Source organism: Aulonocara stuartgranti (assembly GCF_965226115.1).
Source record: "Aulonocara stuartgranti genome assembly, chromosome: 2".
Lineage (NCBI taxonomy): Eukaryota > Metazoa > Chordata > Actinopteri > Cichliformes > Cichlidae > Aulonocara > Aulonocara stuartgranti.
In genome coordinates this window covers 2,922,065-2,941,887 of record NC_138940.1, presented here as the reverse complement: position 1 = coordinate 2,941,887, position 19,823 = coordinate 2,922,065, and the positions used below count along the sequence as shown (strand labels likewise).

At 43.3% G+C, this 19,823-nt stretch overlaps 3 protein-coding genes across 3 annotated transcripts; 1 reads left to right on the top strand and 2 right to left on the bottom strand.

The window, feature by feature from the left end:
• Window positions 1–205: 205 nt before the first annotated feature.
• Window positions 206–13,401, bottom strand: trappc11 (trafficking protein particle complex subunit 11). The gene is made up of 30 exons (XM_082501965.1): window positions 13,051–13,401; window positions 12,335–12,563; window positions 11,989–12,158; window positions 11,821–11,891; window positions 11,588–11,702; window positions 11,404–11,503; window positions 9,921–9,994; window positions 9,730–9,826; window positions 7,558–7,691; window positions 7,139–7,280; window positions 6,874–6,967; window positions 6,282–6,361; window positions 5,471–5,549; window positions 5,242–5,296; window positions 4,900–5,045; window positions 4,568–4,629; window positions 4,258–4,390; window positions 3,911–4,041; window positions 3,413–3,538; window positions 3,142–3,335; window positions 2,906–3,054; window positions 2,701–2,822; window positions 2,472–2,591; window positions 2,295–2,360; window positions 1,716–1,872; window positions 1,521–1,632; window positions 1,344–1,435; window positions 1,038–1,171; window positions 622–789; window positions 206–531 (listed from the first exon to the last, which is right to left on the bottom strand). The coding sequence occupies exons 2-30, from the start codon at window positions 12,536–12,538 to the stop codon at window positions 487–489; spliced, it is 3,372 nt and encodes a 1,123-aa protein (XP_082358091.1). The 5' UTR covers window positions 12,539–12,563; window positions 13,051–13,401; the 3' UTR covers window positions 206–486.
• Window positions 13,402–15,560: 2,159 nt separating this feature from the next.
• On the bottom strand, window positions 15,561–17,150 carry LOC309713630 (piggyBac transposable element-derived protein 4-like). The gene is made up of 2 exons (XM_082545414.1): window positions 16,540–17,150; window positions 15,561–16,450 (listed from the first exon to the last, which is right to left on the bottom strand). Exons 1-2 carry the CDS (start codon window positions 17,080–17,082, stop codon window positions 15,902–15,904), a joined length of 1,092 nt encoding a protein of 363 aa, XP_082401540.1. The 5' UTR covers window positions 17,083–17,150; the 3' UTR covers window positions 15,561–15,901.
• A 657-nt stretch (window positions 17,151–17,807) lies between these two features.
• On the top strand, window positions 17,808–19,483 carry LOC309689418 (piggyBac transposable element-derived protein 4-like). Its single transcript, XM_082505813.1, has 2 exons — window positions 17,808–18,586; window positions 18,676–19,483. Exons 1-2 carry the CDS (start codon window positions 17,858–17,860, stop codon window positions 19,222–19,224), a joined length of 1,278 nt encoding a protein of 425 aa, XP_082361939.1. The 5' UTR covers window positions 17,808–17,857; the 3' UTR covers window positions 19,225–19,483.
• Window positions 19,484–19,823: the final 340 nt, after the last annotated feature.

Here is a 19,823-nt window from a genome sequence, read left to right as displayed (position 1 = left end):
CTCGGGCCCTATTGTTAGCATTACCTGATCACTTTACTAGTGCTTAAAATCCATGAACCAAAAGAAAATGGGCAATAGCGACAGGCGTCTCTTTTCTATACCGTCTTTCAGAACCAACTAACCCTTTTCCCACTTCTGAACATTATGACCCTCAACTTCATCGATATAATGTAGCCATTTTTAAGTATGTACAATTGTCTCACACTTTCACGGTTGTACACACAGCAGGTTTAGATCACTTCAGTTTAATCAAATCTTCATCACATCCTATTCATATATTAAACTTTCCTCAAATGTCCATAAAGCTCACATCAGATTCACACACGATCTTAGCTGTTAAATGATCATTGGTGCTCGATGCTTGCTGGTGTTTGGTCAACAGATGATCTAAGCAAATAGTGTCAATCTCTGTGGTATCATACATCTAGAACAGCCTGCAGTACACAATGCTGCTTTTTATTTACAAGAAACACTTTCATTTTCTCCTCAAGCTGCAGCAATGGAGGCGTCGTCCAACTGTCGACCCTGAGGCTGTGGAGAAAGACAGAAACGAGGCTTTAGCCCAACAAGGAAAACATCTCCACGGTTACCTTAGTGTTTATGGGTTTCTATGCGTGTTACCTTGACGAAGATTCGCTGGGGCAGGAAGCGTTTCAGAGCTTGAGTACCGAAGTTGGGGCAACGTGGCAGGCTGATGTTGAGCTGTGGTAGTGTTTGGTAACCAGCCATCAGTGGATAGTAGTTATACAGCATCTCCTGCTCTGAACTGGGGAGGATACGGAGACGCACCTACACACACACACACACACAGTTTTATATTTACAGATAGATAGAAAACACACACACGCACACACACACACACACACACACACACACACACACACACACACACACACAGTTTTATATTTACAGATAGATAGAAAACACACACAAGTGCTGCATGAAAACCAGATTTTCAGTACTGATGAAGCACGATGACATCACCAAAACTGTCCATCAATATGACCCGTCAGTCCTTACAGGCGGTGCAGCTGTACCTGTTTGAGACCAGAAAACATGAAGGCATCGGATGGTTCCACGGCCATCTCCACCTCCTGCACCAGAGCCGTTCTGTTTTCTATGTGGTAACGCACAGGAAGAGACTCCCTGACTCGCCCGAACGACGGTAAATCTATAGCCCAAAACATCAAAACAACAATGTGACACCACCAACAGCCAGAGGTTAACATCTTTCACAATAGCAAATGCAAATAATGAGAACATTTCTTGAATTCTACTTCGTGTATTGGAATATTTTCTGTAAAATCAGGAACACTGTGTGCATGCGATGCTTGCATACTGACCAGCGTGGATGTACAGAGGCACCATCTCCAGGACCACATGAGGCAGACTAACTATAGTCTGGATGAGAGGACTGTCTGGACTGGAGGAGTTTCTGTCAAACAGAGTTTTAGAAGTCTGTTCAAGCCCTCTGAAAACCCAGCAGCAGCACGTCACAGCCTCCATTAACGTGTACGTACCTCCTCCATGATATCAGGTACTGCCCTGTAGCCACCGTGTTATTGATGCTGGTCTGTGGCGGGCATCGGAGACAGAAACACTCACTGGCACACTCCCCTGTTTGTAGAACAACTGAACACAAGCGCACACTTTTTACTTTTCAGCGATAAATTTAAACAGGAAATTTTAGGTAACTATTTTAAGTAATCGGGTACCTTCCTGTAACTGTGACTGAAGCTGCGGTGTGTTACTGGTCACAGTAAGAAGCTGCAGAGAAGAGGAAGTCAGGAGGAGGGGCCACGGAGACGACGACACGATGTCAGTCATTAGGAGAAAGGGAATGTCCACTGATACCCGGTCCAACGGCTCAAACTGCAGCAGCACAGCAGAGACAATAATAATACTCTTTATTAGACTTACTATAAAAAGACTCATTATCCTACTTTAACAGGATGAAATTTATTTAATCGAATGCAACATACCAAAGCTCCGGCTTTTCTCTCTACTTTAACCTTTGTCTTACTTATTTTTTGTCCTTTACTTTGTACTTGGAGTGTCTGTTTCAGTTTCTACAAGCAGCTGTCATACAAACAGGTTGTTGAGGTAGGTTTATGCTAACTTACGCTAATGTAAATGTAATCAGACAAATCTGGATGTTTCTCATTTCCCGCTTTTGTATTTCATGATATTAAGCTTATGCCCTCTACCCTTGCCCCCTTAAAGATCCCCTCACACCTCCCTGACTATTAGTAAAGTCCACGCTAAAATAAAAACGGGGAATCCTAAATACAAACCTTGGTGGAAACAAACTTGACCGAAACCTCAAATGGAACAAGTGTCTCTATGGTTACCGTCTCATCCTGGAGAAGAAGAAAAAGAGAGAGGTGTAAAGCAGGAAAGTAAAACAAATGTTAACGTGTTTATCGCTGAGCCGTCTGTCAGCTGTACTGTGGGTCGGACGAGCTTTCTACCTTGTGACACTTGCACATAATCTGTCGTCCTTCTACTGTGGTGTCGATGCCGTAGGCCACGTGGAACAAGAAGACCCTGGGTCCGGTTGACACACACTTGACAAACACGCACTTCTCCAACTAGAGGCAAACACACAGCTCGCAAACTCAAATTTCTTCTTTTGCTGTGAACTGACAGTGTTGGCGTTTTGCGTGGTATGCTGAATCGACATTTCTTTGTGAGACTCACCTTTTCACCCGGTTTCAGCTCTCCCAGAGGCACATCGGGGAGCAAAGAAGGCGCGCTGTCATCGCAAAACTTTGATCCGTCAAGTGTGACGTGAGTGGTCTGGCCTAGATTGGCATCCTGACCTGAACAAGCAAACCAAGACAAACGCTAAATTAGCATTCGTATGCTGCTGTATGTTATTGAAATGATTACAGTACCGATCTACCTGGTTTGAGGCCAGCAGTTAATTTAACATCTTTAGCCATGGCCTCCTCCTGTGATTGGACAGTAAGCTTGATGCAGTACATTTCATTGGTGAGTGCAGGAGGCTGGTGGCTCAGCTGAACAGAGATCTTTGGGACTCTGGAGATGATCCTAAACACAAGAACCATTTCTGCTGATTCGATCCCAGCACGGACACTGCTCAAACTGACGGGTTGGTAATGGCTTTTTCTGACTCACATGGTGCTGTGCTGCATGGTCAAGCTGTCCCAGTCCAGCTCCTGACGTGCTTCGATGTTACGGCCCCAACGCCGTGAACACCTGCTGGCCTGCAAGGCTTCATGTGCAGACGCGGCGTCTCCACCTGCTCCTCTCCAGCTCACAAACACACAGCGACCACTGTCGCCACCCAACATCACCTCGATACCCGTCATCTATGATAACACACATATTAATCAATGTTTCCATCCATGTCTCTCTCTCGCAATCACAAACAACAAAGTCTCCTTACCTCTATCTTCTTACCAACATCTTCAGTTTTTGCCACAAAGCTGAAGTTGTAGCATGTGGTTTTTCCTGGTAACAGACTCATGGCCTCCTGGCCTGACCACTCTGCCACACACCACTGGTTATACTCCTAATAAACAAAAACACCTTTATACATCACATACAATACCCCATCAGTGGTTTATGGCTGAGGGATAGGAAGCTAAGCTACTGCAGCATAACCATGAAGAACAGTGAACGTAAGGTTTATGTTATTTTCAGCTGTCTGCACTAAAACGAGGTGAACACGAACCAGTCTGGGTTTTATTACTGCAGTTTTTTAACTAACATGGTGAGCATGCAACATAATTACAGAAGTAAATAAACACGAGACTGAATGTGTTCAGTTTGTGTGGACTGAGAGCACACCAGCTCACCTGAAGCTGCTTTTGTGGGACGTTGGACAGACAAAGCGCTCCAAGCTGACATCATACCTGGAGGCGGCGATGCAAACAGCACGTACCTGGTTACTGAGGCTGACAGCTAGCTTGCTGAAAGACACGGGATGAGGGCAGTCAGCTCGGAGGAAGACCTGCAGTTGGACAGGCTGGTCCACGTGGAAACTGGGAGACTGGAATTTGGCTTTACACTGGACTGGAGTAAGAAAAAAAGGACAGCTATTATAACCCATTTATAAAGAGATATAGAAGAATGCTGCATCAACTTATTACTTAAGACGGATCCCATTTTATACTAAACTCTTTCTAAACCCAGTATCGTTCGTCAGCATGCACCTTTTCTTCCTGCCACGTACACGATAAAAGAGGAGAACTAAAACCCCTGTTTTGAGCGAATCGTGTGTTTACTAACTGAATGGGATGTAGTCTTGCACTTCTATAGTTAGTTCGTTCGATCCAGCCAAAGCCATGCGGTCATTCCACAAAGACCTGGCAGCAGTGACAGAAGACGGATCGCACTCCGGCTCAGCATCTGGGACCTCGTTCTGGAAATTAAAATATGTGGATGCATCAATTTTGATTTGACCTCTGCTTAGCTACTCTGAGCTTTACAACACAGCTACAAACTGCAGCTTTTAAGCATTTAATTCCTACGAAACACACTACAATTATATTAACGTTTGAAATCATGAGTATTAGATCGGTGGAACCCTTCAGCTCACCGTGAGGACTTTGATGAGATTCCTCTCAATCCTTGACTTTTGCTCCTCCTTGAGGGTGGAAGCTAAAAGACAAGATCAGCGTGAGTCTTCTGATCTGATATTATTCAGTTTTCCACTCAAACGTCATCTTTGATATTTTAAACATCCTTGGACAGTTGCAACAAATTTCTCAGATTTACCACACGCAAGTAAGAATGTTCTGAGTGTCAGCAGCAGTTTCTAATACCACCCCACAGATTAAAGGATTGTGTTTTACAGGATTATTTGGCATCTTTTGTTCTTTAACTATTCCTGATGTTTTGTCGTAGTTTTCAGTTCCGTCTTTTTCTCACCTCTGCCCAGCAGCTCCATACAGTAGATAACGTAGTCCTTAATACTAGCCATCAGATAAGCACAGCGTAGAGCTGTGGTCAATATGGCTGTCAGGAGACCCCACCATCGCTCTGTGCGATAGTCACACATCACATAGTCCAACAGCCTGATAAGAAAACACACACAATGGGTAAAGACGATTCTTCACACAGCCTGCTTTCTAAGAGTGAGAGGTAAAGAGTTCTGTTCCCTTTCCCCTCGTGTGAGGAGTTTGTAAGATTCTGGGTGTGACGTGTCCTGCTCTCAGCTTCTATATCAAAATAAAAGTGGGACGTAACTTGGAAAAGCTGTGTCTCACTTACTTCAGCGCCTTGGTGTAGTCTTTTGCATGGTAGTATTCCTCTCCCATCTGCACCACTACAGAAGATACACACAGTGAGACGAGGTGAAACGACACAACAGCTGCGAACTGCAACGTGCTCATATTAAAAAATCACCACAGTGTCGATGTTCTTTATATACTACAGGGATTAGAACACGTCCACCTGTAAGAAGGTAACCCAGCGACTATAAAACGCTAATCATACGCACTGAGGTGGCTCTTCATTCGAGGACACTTGTACTTCTTAAACTGGGCGACGGCGTTGCTGAGAAGTGCTATTATCAGCTCCTGCAGGGGCAGAGACACCAGAGGATTAATTCAACCTGACAGGAACTAGAAGTAAAACACAATTATGAGAATGACACAACAAAGCTTCAAAGCTGAATGTTCATGTCTCTGTGTAAAGCTTTTTCTGCTCTAGCTGGGAAAATGCGTCACATGCAGAGCAGCCTATCGTTTCCTCTGTACAAACAGGACCTCAGCATACGATGTGCCAACACATTTAGATTCCCGCAACACAAAAACACACAATTCCTACATTTTTCTTGCTGTATTTAAGAATTCTATACCTTTGAGTATCTTCAATAGTACCAAGAAAAGCTACTGTTGTAGAAAACAAACAAATCACAGATCTTTACAGGGATTGGCGTTCTGAAAAACTCAATAACCGAACCCAAAGTGCGCTTCCACTGATTTTAGACCAACTGTAGCTTTAGGTAACATTTTCTCACGGATCAGGCACTTTCTCCAATAATGTCTGAACCTTTTAAAAGGCTGCACACTGACTTCTGTGGGCATGTGAAGGATGCACGATGCAAGGATGCCAGCGTCCAACAAACTCTACATTTTAAGCTACTTCACAAACCAAGCTGGTCATTTTCAAATGATTTTATCAGCTACCATGTTAAAAATAGGCTAGTTTAACTTCATATGTAAGGCTGAGGGTGTGTGTCATCAATAACAATGATTTTTTTTAAATAAGCAGGACTAAAGCAGTAAAATATTGCTGTGTGCTCTTACAGAATGTGGTACATCTCTCTCTTTAATCTGCAGAGCTAGAATCCCCGTCTTCTCTTTTTCAGCATCTGGAGGATCAATACCTGGAAGTGAAGTGATGCAGACGTAATTACTGAACAAACTCTTGATATTAAGCTTCATTTTGGAAGGTTTCATTAGAAGCAGTGGTACACGCAGCATCAGACAGCAGAAGGATCCTCTCATAAGCTTTCTAAAAGCACGTTGGATGTGTTACACGTGTCCACAATAAAATATTTAGACAAGATCACTCAGGACCTAACAGCTAATTAAAGTGTTCTTTACTTCAGAGAAGCCAGCTGTCCTTTTAAAGCAACAATCTAACAGCAGTTAGTCTGTTTACTGTTGACCTTCATCATAGGGGTGTGCACACGTGTCCTCACAACAAGATAAAGGAAATGTAAACAAAATATGGCCAAATCTAGAAACTCAAAACAGTTTAATCACGCACGGTCACGTCTCAGCTACAGTACATAATATTGCACAAGCACTGTTGTGCAGATTTGTGAATGAAGCAGTAACATTAACAGTGTCTGAGGCCAGCAGTGTTGTTCCATGTCTGTATCTGTCAACATACTCTGTTGTCCCTGCCTCCAAGGTCTCTGGCCATAGAAATCCAGTCCTGCGCTTTGGGTGTCCAGAGGGTCGGGGGAGGGGTAACTTGCACCAGCCTGGAACAACCGACCAATGAAACTGTTAAGCTGTGTTTGATATGCAATATGATAATTAGAAACCTCCTAAAAGAAGCTACGATTCAGTTGCATTTTAAAGCGGCGAGTTCATGCTGTCTTTGGTGTTGCTGGTACACTGAGGCATAGTTACAGTAGCTGTACCGCCATCACCTGACAGAGCTGCTGTGCCAGCTGCTTCCTGTCCTGACTGTAGCAGGCAGCCTGCTGGTAGTAAAATCCAGGGTTCTGGGTCTGGATTGCCGTCAGTCCCAACTTTATAGCTTCATCAAACAGTTCCCCAAATGACTGGAACCTGAACGGGGCAAAGTCGAACAGTCAAGATGTGCAGACATGATGTATGGATGTGCATTATAAATAAACATGAGTCCTTATATAATGTACTGTGTTCATGTACACTCATTAGAGGACAAGTGTGGGGCCTTTTCACTGTGGAGTTTGCATGTTCACCATTGTGAATTAACATTTTTATTATAAGGTTTAATCACTTCATCTTGTTCCATACAGAGGGTGATGGACTATCGGCCACATGTGTAATTTCTGTGTGTTCATATCCAATGAGCATATCTCACTGTTTAGACATCCACGCAGAGTGCTCAAAGGCTAGTTCAGCGCTGCCGATCTTCTTCTTACACAGGTCGATGTGCTTTCGGAACTGGGCTATAGCATCTAGAGGAGTGTTATGCTGGAAACACAGGCGGCAGATCTGCAGACACCGAGAACAGGAGAGAAACATAAAGGGAGAAGTGTCACAAAAAGTTTAGTTTATAGTACAGTTGGGAGCAATGTTCCCTCTAAGCTGCGCACTGCTGGCACGTCTCTGCGCACAAGAAAAAATCTAACCTGAATTGAAATTAAAATTAATACGTTAATAATTCTGTTTTGCAGTGTGAGTCAGTCAGTGACTGGCTGATTACAACGATGCCACCTTATCCCATAGTCCAGCCAATGATGCGATTCACATTCGTATATACGCAGCTGATCAGCGTCGGTGACCGGCTATGACAGCGTCCTTATGTGCCGACACCGGTGTTTTAGCAAAGCGGCTGATGTGGAGTGAAGCCACGTTAATGACAACGTGTCCAACCATTGGAGATGTGAGCAGGACAGACGGAACAACTGACGGACAAAGTGTGGACTTTATACCAGTTTTTAAATTGTGTTGATCGGCCACGTAAAACCAGAGTTATGATAAAATATCTGCAATGTTTGGTTTTCTTCCTGAATACTGTCGTTGTTTATATTTACTGCAGGAAGAAACGGTAAAAACGGCGTTTTATAAGAAAAACGCTGGAAAGCCTGTGAACAAAAACACCGCCCTTTCCTATTGGTGAAAAATGTACCATGTCGACCAATCAAAAAGTGATATGGCAACATGGCATCTAGTTGTTTAGGGAGGGGGAAGTTTTAGGAGTGACGGCGTGTTTGAGATGTGAGTGATTTGCGACGTTTAGCACAAATCTTGTGCAGTTAGTGTGCAGTTGGTGTGCAGTTAGTGTGCAGTTAGTGTGCAGTTAGTGTGCAGTTAGTGTGCAGTTAGTGTGCAGTTAGTGTGCAGTTAGTGTGCAGTTAGTGTGCAGTTAGTGTGCAGTTAGTGTGCAGTTAGTGTGCAGTTAGTGTGTAGTCAGTAGTTTTGTTGTGTGTCAGAACAATGAGGCGCCTGCTGAGTGTTACAGGTGTTACAGCAGTGACACATCTGCTGCTGTCAGGCCTGCAGGTATCAGGCTGTTGTTCTCCTTCATCTCATAGTGGACAGAAATTATTTTGTGGAGCGGCACAAATAATTTGTGTGGCATCAGATTTGATGCAGAACAGCTGATTGTTCTGTAAATAGTTTGAAATGTTTATTTAAAAACGCCTTGGCTGCATTTTTAGGTAAACAGCTGCAAAATACTTTGTTGTTTGCAAAACTCAGTTACTTTTTTGAAGAAGTAACTATATAATTAATTACCCAACACTGGTCATTATATCCTGTATTTTGCAGACAGAGAGTTACAGACTCTCTCCCAGACCACAGACTCATAATATAAGTCAGAGCTTTATTTAAAAAATAAAGAAAGAAAGAAAGTTGTGTTTTCAAAATTGGAGTTCAAGTTATTTTTCCTTCCAATAGTGTTAACATGCTACACAGGTCAGGAACTAGATTTTTTTTAAATTTTCATTGTAAGTGGGCTAATCAAAAGTAGTCTAACATAAATGCTGTAATTTGATTATTTTAATAAACATGTAACTTGGGTGGATTCGATGCTGGCGTGACGACAGGGCACACGTCTGCTGTCGCTCACAGTGGTCCAAGTGTCCGCTCAGGGAGTTTGTGTGTTCGCTCAGACACATGAAACATCAGAGGGAACATTGGTTGGGACTGTGTTTACCAGGACTGTTCGATGATTCATTACTTGTTGTTGGCTTTTTATGCTAAACATCTGGCCCCTGTTCTATTACTTGGCCCACAGGTTGTTTTTGTGGCTCTGACCTCCGTTTTGGATTTACACCAACTCTGCTAACTTGAACTGCAACCATGACAGTAGCTGACATTAACTGCTACCTGGAGGGCCCGACACGTCACCGCGTGGAGAACAAATTCACACAGCCGTGTGTTTGTAGTTGCTCAAGTTGTTTGTCACAACGTGTGCACAGACGTCCCTACTAATGTTGAGTAATTTAAAGACATGAATCTGACAAAAAGTCAGATCCACTGCTGTTTATCTGAAGAACAGTTACACAGAGGACAAGCACGACTGTACCTTGTAGTTGATGAATCCAGCCATAGTTTTGATCTCCAACATGTTGGTCTCATGTGATCGGAGCTCATGCACAAGACTGTAGGCAGTTCTGTAATACCTACAGACACAAACACACAAGATAAACTGATCAGCTATCATTTAGGACGCTGACTATTTTAGCACCTATTGTGAATCTCAGGACACACACTTACTTGAGAGCATTTTGGGTGTCCTGCTTCAGTTCACTGAAGAAAGCGATTTTAAACTGATGCCTGACAAACAGCAGCTGGGAACAGAGAGATTAGAAAGCTGTTCAAACACAATGACTTCTTACACTGTGTTTCCTTCCATCTCTAAGCAGCTTTCTAAACTGTTCTATTACTGGATTCATTTGAAAAAAATATTGAAATGACGTTAGATTAGGTTTAGAATAAGTTTCATTTCAGCAGATTATTTTTCATTCTACAATAATCTGTTAGAGGCCCGTAACCTCATGTGTGACACCTCTGTCTCAACGTCAATGGATCACCCAGTCAAAAAAAATAGGATGAGATAATAGATAATAAGACATGCATCTCTGTATTGTGAAATGTCACAGGTGCGAAAATGTACGCTGAGCCCAAGTATTACTAGTTAAGCTGCACCACTCTGAGAACTATTAGCTGGACAAAGTTTGGGGTCTTATTTTGATAATCTTGAGCCAGGAAAGTTTTGTCACATGATAGTAGTAGTTCTCCTACAATCGAGACACCGGGGGGGAATCAAACTCAAAACAGCTTTCTTTGTGTTAACTGGCTCAACAAAACCTTAAACCCTGCTCACAATCAGATACCAACTTTCTTAGGCTTTGCATGCTCACACAGAGGAGTGTTTAATAAAGCTCTTCTTTAATCATTAGTTAATATGGATTAAACGAGTGCTGCCTACTTCATTCAGTAAAAACAAAAAAAGGCAAGAGTGCTGCTACAAATGAAGCAACAGAGCAATGCTGGTAAGAGTAAACTGAACACGTGATACTCAAGAAGTGGATTCAGTCTGATACCGTCACATAATATATGAGGGGGTCGAAATAACTTCAGTAACCGGCCAGATCATGAATGAATTTTCTAACCTGTGCCCTTTTCACTGTTGTTCCAACAGTGTAAGGCATACTGGCACTGTCAGGAAATAGAAAAAAAGCTCGCTGAGTGCAGGCAGCACCACAGCACAGGCCATAGAAGACAACAGGAAAAGCCAGTATTCCACACTCAGCATGTTAACTGGTTTCTGAATGGTCTGTCTACAACCTCTGATTGTAGAGCTACAATTTTCAAATAGTGCTGGCCTGATGATCAAATGCAATGCTTGCTCAATTAGCCACATGACCAACCACAGAATATTTGGTGTGATCTTCTCCTTCCTAACTGAGACAATTTAATGTTAGCAGAAGAGGAACTAATGACAGAAAAATGGATGTGCATAGAAGAGGGCAGTAACAATATCGCAGAGTCATCACAGCTTGACTGATTATTTAAAAGATATAATTCCTGCATGCATCCTGTTTGTGCAATTTCTGCTGTGCACTGAGCATTTTGATAGATTCACATTGTTTGCATAGCACCTACAACTGCTGTGTAATAAACAAACGAAAGGACCAGAAACAGCACGAGACCTTTCATGTATCCGTTCACTGTTCACGGAGGAACATATTCATACCTGGTGGGTTGTCTTGTTGAGGAACTCTTTGTGAGATTTGACGCGCCGAATCTCAGTGTAATAATAGGTCTGAGCATGCTCGTAGAACGCGTTCTCCAACCTTTAGAATCACACCAAAAAGATACTCAGTGAAAACACAATCTTCACTTTAAATCAGGTCACCGGCTCAGTCAGTCATAGGTACCTTATAATGTAGCCCACTAAGTGGTCAGTGTGAGGGAGAACAAAGAGGCTCTTGCCAGACAGATCACAGGCATGACAGAGAGCTTGTGCCCGCTCTGATGCCACCAGGTCCTCTCCTGTGAAACAAAGATGGTAGGTGTCAGCATGGTCTACAGGTTTGTTTGTTTTTTGCATGACTGTGAAATAAAAAAAAGCTGCCATGAGCACATATTGTTATTTTGTAGAAGGCTCTACCTGGAGGCAGAGGAGTTTTCTTCTGGATTAAAACCACAGCCACTTTGGTGTTTCTACCCTGAAGACTGGTCCTAAAGGTAGACAAATGCCACACAACGGAAAAAACTCACTACACATTTCTGAGAAAAAAAACCCCCAAAGGCATTTCACAAATTTCATTTCACCCACCTAACAATCTCCACTTTAGTTGCACATTCAGACTGTTTCTCTTTCCACTGCGGGTCATCCCAGTCCAATTCATAGAACAGGACTACAAGAGCAGGTACCAGGTTTAAATGTTTGTTCATCCAGCCGGTTTTCAGGATGCCTTTAGGGATGTACCACTCATATGATGTTCGCTAGGCACAGAGCAGAAAACAGTATTGTTGATAGCGGTTAGTGTTTTCCTACATTTTAGGAGTGATGCTGTTATTTGCAAGTGTGAAAACGATAAACCAGTAATAGTTTGAGTTTTACTGGGATATAATATAGTGTAAATTTCAACTTGTCAAAGATTTCTCAAGCTGCAGCTCACCTTAGTGCGACATTTTGGGTACTCGTGGTCTCCTGGTAGCACTTTGAAAGAGATAGGGACTCTGTCAGCACGACGATTGGCACAGAAGGCATCCCAAATGGCCCGGTGCACAGCATTGTATACCACATCCAGGCCAGTCAAAGCCACAAATGCCATGGGCCGGCAACATAGCTCCGGAGGAAGCTCCCACTGGGACCCTGCCATCCTGATGGTTCAACAATAGATACACCTACACAAAAAAGGGCAATATCACTGCAGCAGCATCAGATAGGCCCATACATCAAGCCTACAGTCCAATCAATAATGGTTAATTATTTCCAATCAATACGCTGCCGTGTTTCAACAGTTTGGCGATGGAAAAAAAATGAATGTATGTAAAATATATTTTGCGCAATCACAACGAAATTCAAGAGGAACCACTGAAGATGAACGCAGGCAGAGGTGGGACAAGCAGCTGAGTATAACAAGTATTTATACTACACGAAACAAAGCGCGACACTTTTGAAGGAAGAAAGTAAACAGACAGGCCTCCCATTTATACAAAAACAGGTTAAATGCGGACAGCACTGTATACGTTCTGACGGCCAGAAAAATACAATACAAATACAGACGCCTGAAGACAGAAGCGGAACTGAAACATGATTCGGCTAACGTTAGTGACACTGCATTTAGCGTCCGTAATAAAACACATACAGAATCACGAAACGACAACATACCTCAGTGCATCACTTCAAATGAATTTGTTAGGGGCTGAGCTCAGCAAGCTTGGTTAAGTTAGCTAACTGTACTTTATGTACTGTTAGCAGATCACTAGCGTTATCTTACAAGGTTAACGCTTAGCGTTAGCTAGCCAATGGGCGAGGTTGCAAATGTACCTAGTACACATACACCAGGTTTAGTTCCACACTGCGTGACTTCTTTCTAGCTAAATTCTACCTGCGGTCACAAGAACACGATGTGTCAACCTCGAAAAGCTAGAAAATGACAGCTACTCTAGAAGCGATTGCTGAAGGAACAACAAACTCCAGCTAGTTAGCGGTCTAGCAGAAGTTCAATATCACTTCCGGTGCGACTTTTCAAAATTAAAGTGCCGTTGAGTACCAGTTTTTCTGTCAGGTGACGTTTTTTTTTGTTTGTTTTACAAGAAGGAGAAATGAGAAAGAAAAAAAAATATAAGGATACCAATGATGGCTCTACACAAAACCTATACAAAGAAATCTGCTCAATGTCATATTAGAAAATTATGTTTTAGACATGATACACTGAAGAAAATAAACGACTTTGATTATTTGAATTATATTTTATATAATAACAGTATATTATTTGAATGCCTTCTTCCTTTAAAGGTTGCCACAGTGGATTATCTTCCTCCATCTCACTCTTTCTCTTGCATTCATCCATAAACATTCTCTGCAGCGTTCCTCTTTTACTCCTGTCTGGCAGCTCCAACCTTTTCCCAACATATCCACTATCTCTGCTCCACACATGTCCCAAACATCTCAGCCTTGCTTCCCTAACATTGCCTCCAAACCACCCAAACTTGAGCTGTCTGATTGATATAATAAATAAGTCTCACCATCTTCAAGCATCACCCCCACTGTTATATGATAAGTATGATATTTAGCATGTCATTGTTGCATTGCAGTCTACTGTAATATCTAAAGGATATATTGTGGTGTGAAAAGTGTTTGCTCCCGTCCTGATTTCCTTGGATGTCTGTCACAAACAAATGTTTCCAATCATCAAACAAATTACAATATAAGACAAAAATAACACAAGTACACACAAAATACAGTGTTTAAATGAAGGTGTTTATTATTAGGCAAAAAATCCAAACCTACATGCATGATTGTTTTTATTCAGCCACATTTTTGAGTCTGAACCGTGTTTTTAAGGTCACACCATCTCCCACACCAACCGGTCGCAGCAGATGGCCCCGCCCCTCCTGAGCCTGGTTCTGCTGGAGGTTTCTTCCTGTTAAAAGGGAGTTTTTCCTTCCCACTGTCGCCAAAGTGTTGCTCATAGGGGGTCATATGATTGTTGGGCTTTTCTCTGTATCTACTGTACAATATAAAGCGCCTTGAGGCGACTTTTGTTGTGATTTGGCGCTATATAAATAAATACAATTGAATTGAATTGAATTGAATCTCATTCTGGTCGGGACTTTGACTAGGCTACTCCAAAGTCTTCATATAGTTTTTCTTAAGTCATTCAGAGGTGGACTTGCTGGTGTGTTCTGGATCATTGTCCTGCTTCAGAACCCAAGTGTGCTTCAGCTTGAGGTCACAAACAGTTGGCCGAACATTCTCCTTTAGGACATTATGGAAGACAGCAGAATTCATGGTTCCATTTACCACAGCAAGTCTTTCAGTCCTGAGGCAGCAAAATAGCCCAGACCATCACATTACCATATTTTACTGATAGTATGATGTTCCTTTTTAGAAATGCTCTGTTACTTTTAAGTGAGTTGTAATGGGACACACACCTTCCAAAAAAGTTCAGCTTTCGTCTCGTCAGGCCACAGAGTATTTTCCCAACAGTCTTGGTGACCATCAAGAGTTTTCTGGCGAAAGTTTTTCAGCAGTGGTTTTTGTCTTGGAAAAAAACGCAGGCCATTTCCCCCAGTCTCTTTCTTATGGTAGAGTCATGAACACTGACCTTAGACGAGGCAAATGAGACCTGCGGTTCTCTGGATGTTGCTCTGCGGTCTTTTGTGACTGAGTGATCGCTGTGATCTTGGGGTAATTTTGGTCAGCCACCAAAATTAAGGTTCACCACTGTTCCATGTCTTCTCTTGTGATGGCCACATGACACCAATGCTCCGATACAAGCTGCTAACTTGAAGTTGCATTTTCCTCGAACCGCCGCCTCAAAGCTTGCTCCAGTGCAGAAAATCACACGCGATGTTTTGACCACTTGGCTCACATAAGTGGTCAAAATCATCAATACTGCTACGTAACACGAGACGCTTTGTAACACCCCAGTGCCATGTGAAAGTTGTCAGCAAGAAAATAAAGAAAAGCAGTGGAAAAAATATTTTTTGTCATTAAAAATCTAAAAATCCCAATCCCATGAACATAATCACACCCTCTGTTTGTATAGAAGCAACTGATCTGTCAATTCATCCAAAATTGTATTGATATCATTCACACAAACCTTCGTTACACTCAGCACACGATTACACTGTTTGCTGTTCCCTGTTTTGTCACTAGATGTCACTGAAACAAAGCTTTTAACACTGGGATTTCCAGGCTTCTACCGTTCTACCTTTAAAAGCCGGAGAGCAGTCAAATGCTGGAAGTGGAAGCTAAATTGGCTAGTCATTCATATGTATATTAGGTCGTTACCTAGGAATTCTGGAGGGAGGGGAGTGGGGGTGAGTGATTGAGGGGGTGGGGGAGTGGAGTGTTTCAGTTTGCCATCTTAGGGAGAAATCAACACATGTCCTTTGTATGTCCTTTGTTGCTGACATTTATTGATGAAAACAGTACAAAAAACCAACCATTTGTACACATATTTACAAATAATGATAAAAAGTGAGTGAGTACATTTCAACATTTTCAGCAATCACTCACAATCCTGGCACTGCCACGGTATCTGTCGTCTGCATTTACCACATGTGTACCTGTAGCAGTGAACACATCGCACAGTGGCCTGATTTTTTTTGCATCTGTGTTTGACCTGACACGTGGCCCTTTTTCCAGGGCTCGGTGTGGAGGGTTGTGTCCGAAGCAACTGATCTTTTCTTGCCTTCTTCGCAGCTACATGAGAGCGAGCCAACTCCCTTGCAAGCTCCACCAGGAAGTCCACCCGTCTTTCCTTCGTCCCGGTGCATGCTTGATACAGCACATGTGCATTCAGTGCTGCCATGTCAATCATGTTATAAAACACGGCGACTGGCCAGCGCCGTGTTCCTCTGCGGACAGTGTACTCCCGAACCATCTGGTCCATCACATCCACGCCACACTTTGTTTTGTTGTAAAGGGTGACAGTGTTTGGCTTCCTTTTGGTGGTGTTATCAGTCTGAACCACGCTGTGCATGCTGCTAAGAATATAGACTGTCTTCTTCCGTTTGGCCGCATACGCCGTCAGCGTGGCAGCAGAGGTTGAAAACACCTAAGAAATAAGATAAATTGTTATTTCCATAGCCCTTTTACACACAATGAAACACATAAACATAGAACCACAAAAGACCTGCAACATACCTGAGTGGTGAATTCATTGCGATCTGTCTGTCTAGTGGATTGAGGAATTTCCCTGCGAATCTTGTTGACTGTGCCGAGGATGGTGGTTTTCCGTCCAAGAAGTTTTTGCGCAAGTGAAAGCGATGTGAAGAAATTGTCCGTGGTAACATTTCTGCCCTTGTCTAGGAATGGTTCCATCAGCCTCATTACTACATTTTCAGAAAGTCTCTCCCCACTGGGACGATTGGGGTCCTTGCCAAGATATGGGAAGACATTGCAAATGTACTTGGATTTTAGGTCGCAAGCCACCCAAAACTTGATCCCAAACTTGTCAGGTTTACTTGCAATATACTGCAGGAAACAGCACTGAGTCTTTGATGGGAAAAGCTGCTCATCAACGGTGATATGTAGACCAGGGTTGTAGCACGTGATGCAGTTGGTGACAAATGATCCCCACACACTGGAAATTGCAGCGAACTTATCAGTCTTTGCTCGATCACTGCGGGTGGACTTGTCATCAAAGCGTAGGTGTTGCATGATGTCTTGGAAGCGGTTTCGTGCCATAGTTCCAATTATCTGTGGGTTTCCCAGGTTTGCTGACCAGCAGTCATTTACCGATGGAACCCTGTTAACCCCCCGCAAGATGACAATTGCAATAAATGCCATCATAGAGCACTGGGTGTGCCCCGCTAAGCGGGGTACTGTGACGGGGCACACCCAGTGCTCTATGATTGGTGCACAATCATCTCTATGATTGTGCACCAATCAGAGCACTGGGTGTTTTTTGTACTGGGTATATATATGACACAATCTCACTGCACTTAGCCTAACCCTTCATTGCCCTGAAGAATTCTGTGGTGTACGGACCTCCTCTCCAAGGAAAGAAAATGCAGAGAAGACTCACTACTCAGCAGGCGTTGGAAATTATCCTGACGGAAGTCGACCCTTGTGACTCGGATGGAGAAGACCTAGAAGTTCAGCCAGATTCGGACTCAGAGCTGTCTGATCAGTCTTCCGGTTAGTTTCATTTCATGTTATTTCCTTTTTCATTTCAAACAAGTAAGTGGATGTAGTTAGTAAGTTTGTTTGACCTTCCCATTGCTCACAATTTGAATTTGTTCACACTGCAGATGAGGAGACTGCTTCTCCACCGAAAAAGAGAGCTTGTTTGGGGACTGAGACAGCGAAAGATGGCACAGTGTGGCGTGAAGAACAGGTGGGGACCCGTCTCCCTTTCACCCCAATAGAAGCGTACGCTGCAGATGGAGAGCCAACAGCTGAGGCCAGGAGAAGTATCTCGAGTCGCCTTCAGAGCTTCCTGTGTTTCATCACTCTTGACATGCTTCATAGCATTCAAGAATGGACTATTCAACATGCACAGCAAACGGAGCATGTTCATTGGTTCATGGACCTCCCTGAACTAATGGCATTTATTGCAATTGTGATCTTGCGGGGGGTTTGCAGGCTTCCATCGGTAAATGACTGCTGGTCAGCAAACCTGGGAAACCCACAGATAATTGGAACTATGGCACGAAACCGCTTCCAAGACATCATGCAACACCTACGCTTTGATGACAAGTCCACCCGCAGTGATCGAGCAAAGACTGATAAGTTTGCTGCAATTTCCAGTTTGTGGGGATCATTTGTCACCAACTGCATCACGTGCTACAACCCTGGTCTACATATCACCGTTGATGAGCAGCTTTTCCCATCAAAGACTCAGTGCTGTTTCCTGCAGTATATTGCAAGTAAACCTGACAAGTTTGGGATCAAGTTTTGGGTGGCTTGCGACCTAAAATCCAAGTACATTTGCAATGTCTTCCCATATCTTGGCAAGGACCCCAATCGTCCCAGTGGGGAGAGACTTTCTGAAAATGTAGTAATGAGGCTGATGGAACCATTCCTAGACAAGGGCAGAAATGTTACCACGGACAATTTCTTCACATCGCTTTCACTTGCGCAAAAACTTCTTGGACGGAAAACCACCATCCTCGGCACAGTCAACAAGATTCGCAGGGAAATTCCTCAATCCACTAGACAGACAGATCGCAATGAATTCACCACTCAGGTATGTTGCAGGTCTTTTGTGGTTCTATGTTTATGTGTTTCATTGTGTGTAAAAGGGCTATGGAAATAACAATTTATCTTATTTCTTAGGTGTTTTCAACCTCTGCTGCCACGCTGACAGCGTATGCGGCCAAACGGAAGAAGACAGTCTATATTCTTAGCAGCATGCACAGCGTGGTTCAGACTGATAACACCACCAAAAGGAAGCCAAACACTGTCACCCTTTACAACAAAACAAAGTGTGGCGTGGATGTGATGGACCAGATGGTTCGGGAGTACACTGTCCGCAGAGGAACACGGCGCTGGCCAGTCGCCGTGTTTTATAACATGATTGACATGGCAGCACTGAATGCACATGTGCTGTATCAAGCATGCACCGGGACGAAGGAAAGACGGGTGGACTTCCTGGTGGAGCTTGCAAGGGAGTTGGCTCGCTCTCATGTAGCTGCGAAGAAGGCAAGAAAAGATCAGTTGCTTCGGACACAACCCTCCACACCGAGCCCTGGAAAAAGGGCCACGTGTCAGGTCAAACACAGATGCAAGAACAATCATGCCACTGTGCGATGTGTTCACTGCAAAAGATACACATGTGGTAAATGCAGACGACAGATACCGTGGCAGTGCCAGGATTGTGAGTGATTGCTGAAAATGTTGAAATGTACTCACTCACTTTTTATCATTATTTGTAAATATGTGTACAAATGGTTGGTTTTTTGTACTGTTTTCATCAATAAATGTCAGCAACAAAGGACATACAAAGGACATGTGTTGATTTCTCCCTAAGATGGCAAACTGAAACACTCCACTCCCCCACCCCCTCAATCACTCACCCCCACTCCCCTCCCTCCAGAATTCCTAGGTAATGACCTAATATACATATGAATGACTAGCCAATTTAGCTTCCACTTCCAGCATTTGACTGACTGCTCTCCGGCTTTTAAAGGTAGAAACGCAAAATGATGACTCCGCGGGGGTCTAAGGTAGAAAACCAAAATGACTGCTCTCCGGGGGTCTAAGTGAATTCATCTGTTTTCTATACAACTCATGAAGTGGTTCAATACTGGTTCATTGCTTGATTTGCACATCACTAGTGTTGGCCATTTGTGGATAATGGCTCTCACTATCATTTGCTGGAGTCCCACAGCTTTAGAAAGGGCTTTATCATCTCGTCCAGACTCTGAGATCTCAATTGCCGTGCTTCTCATTTGTTCCTAAATTACCTTGGGTCATGATATCTG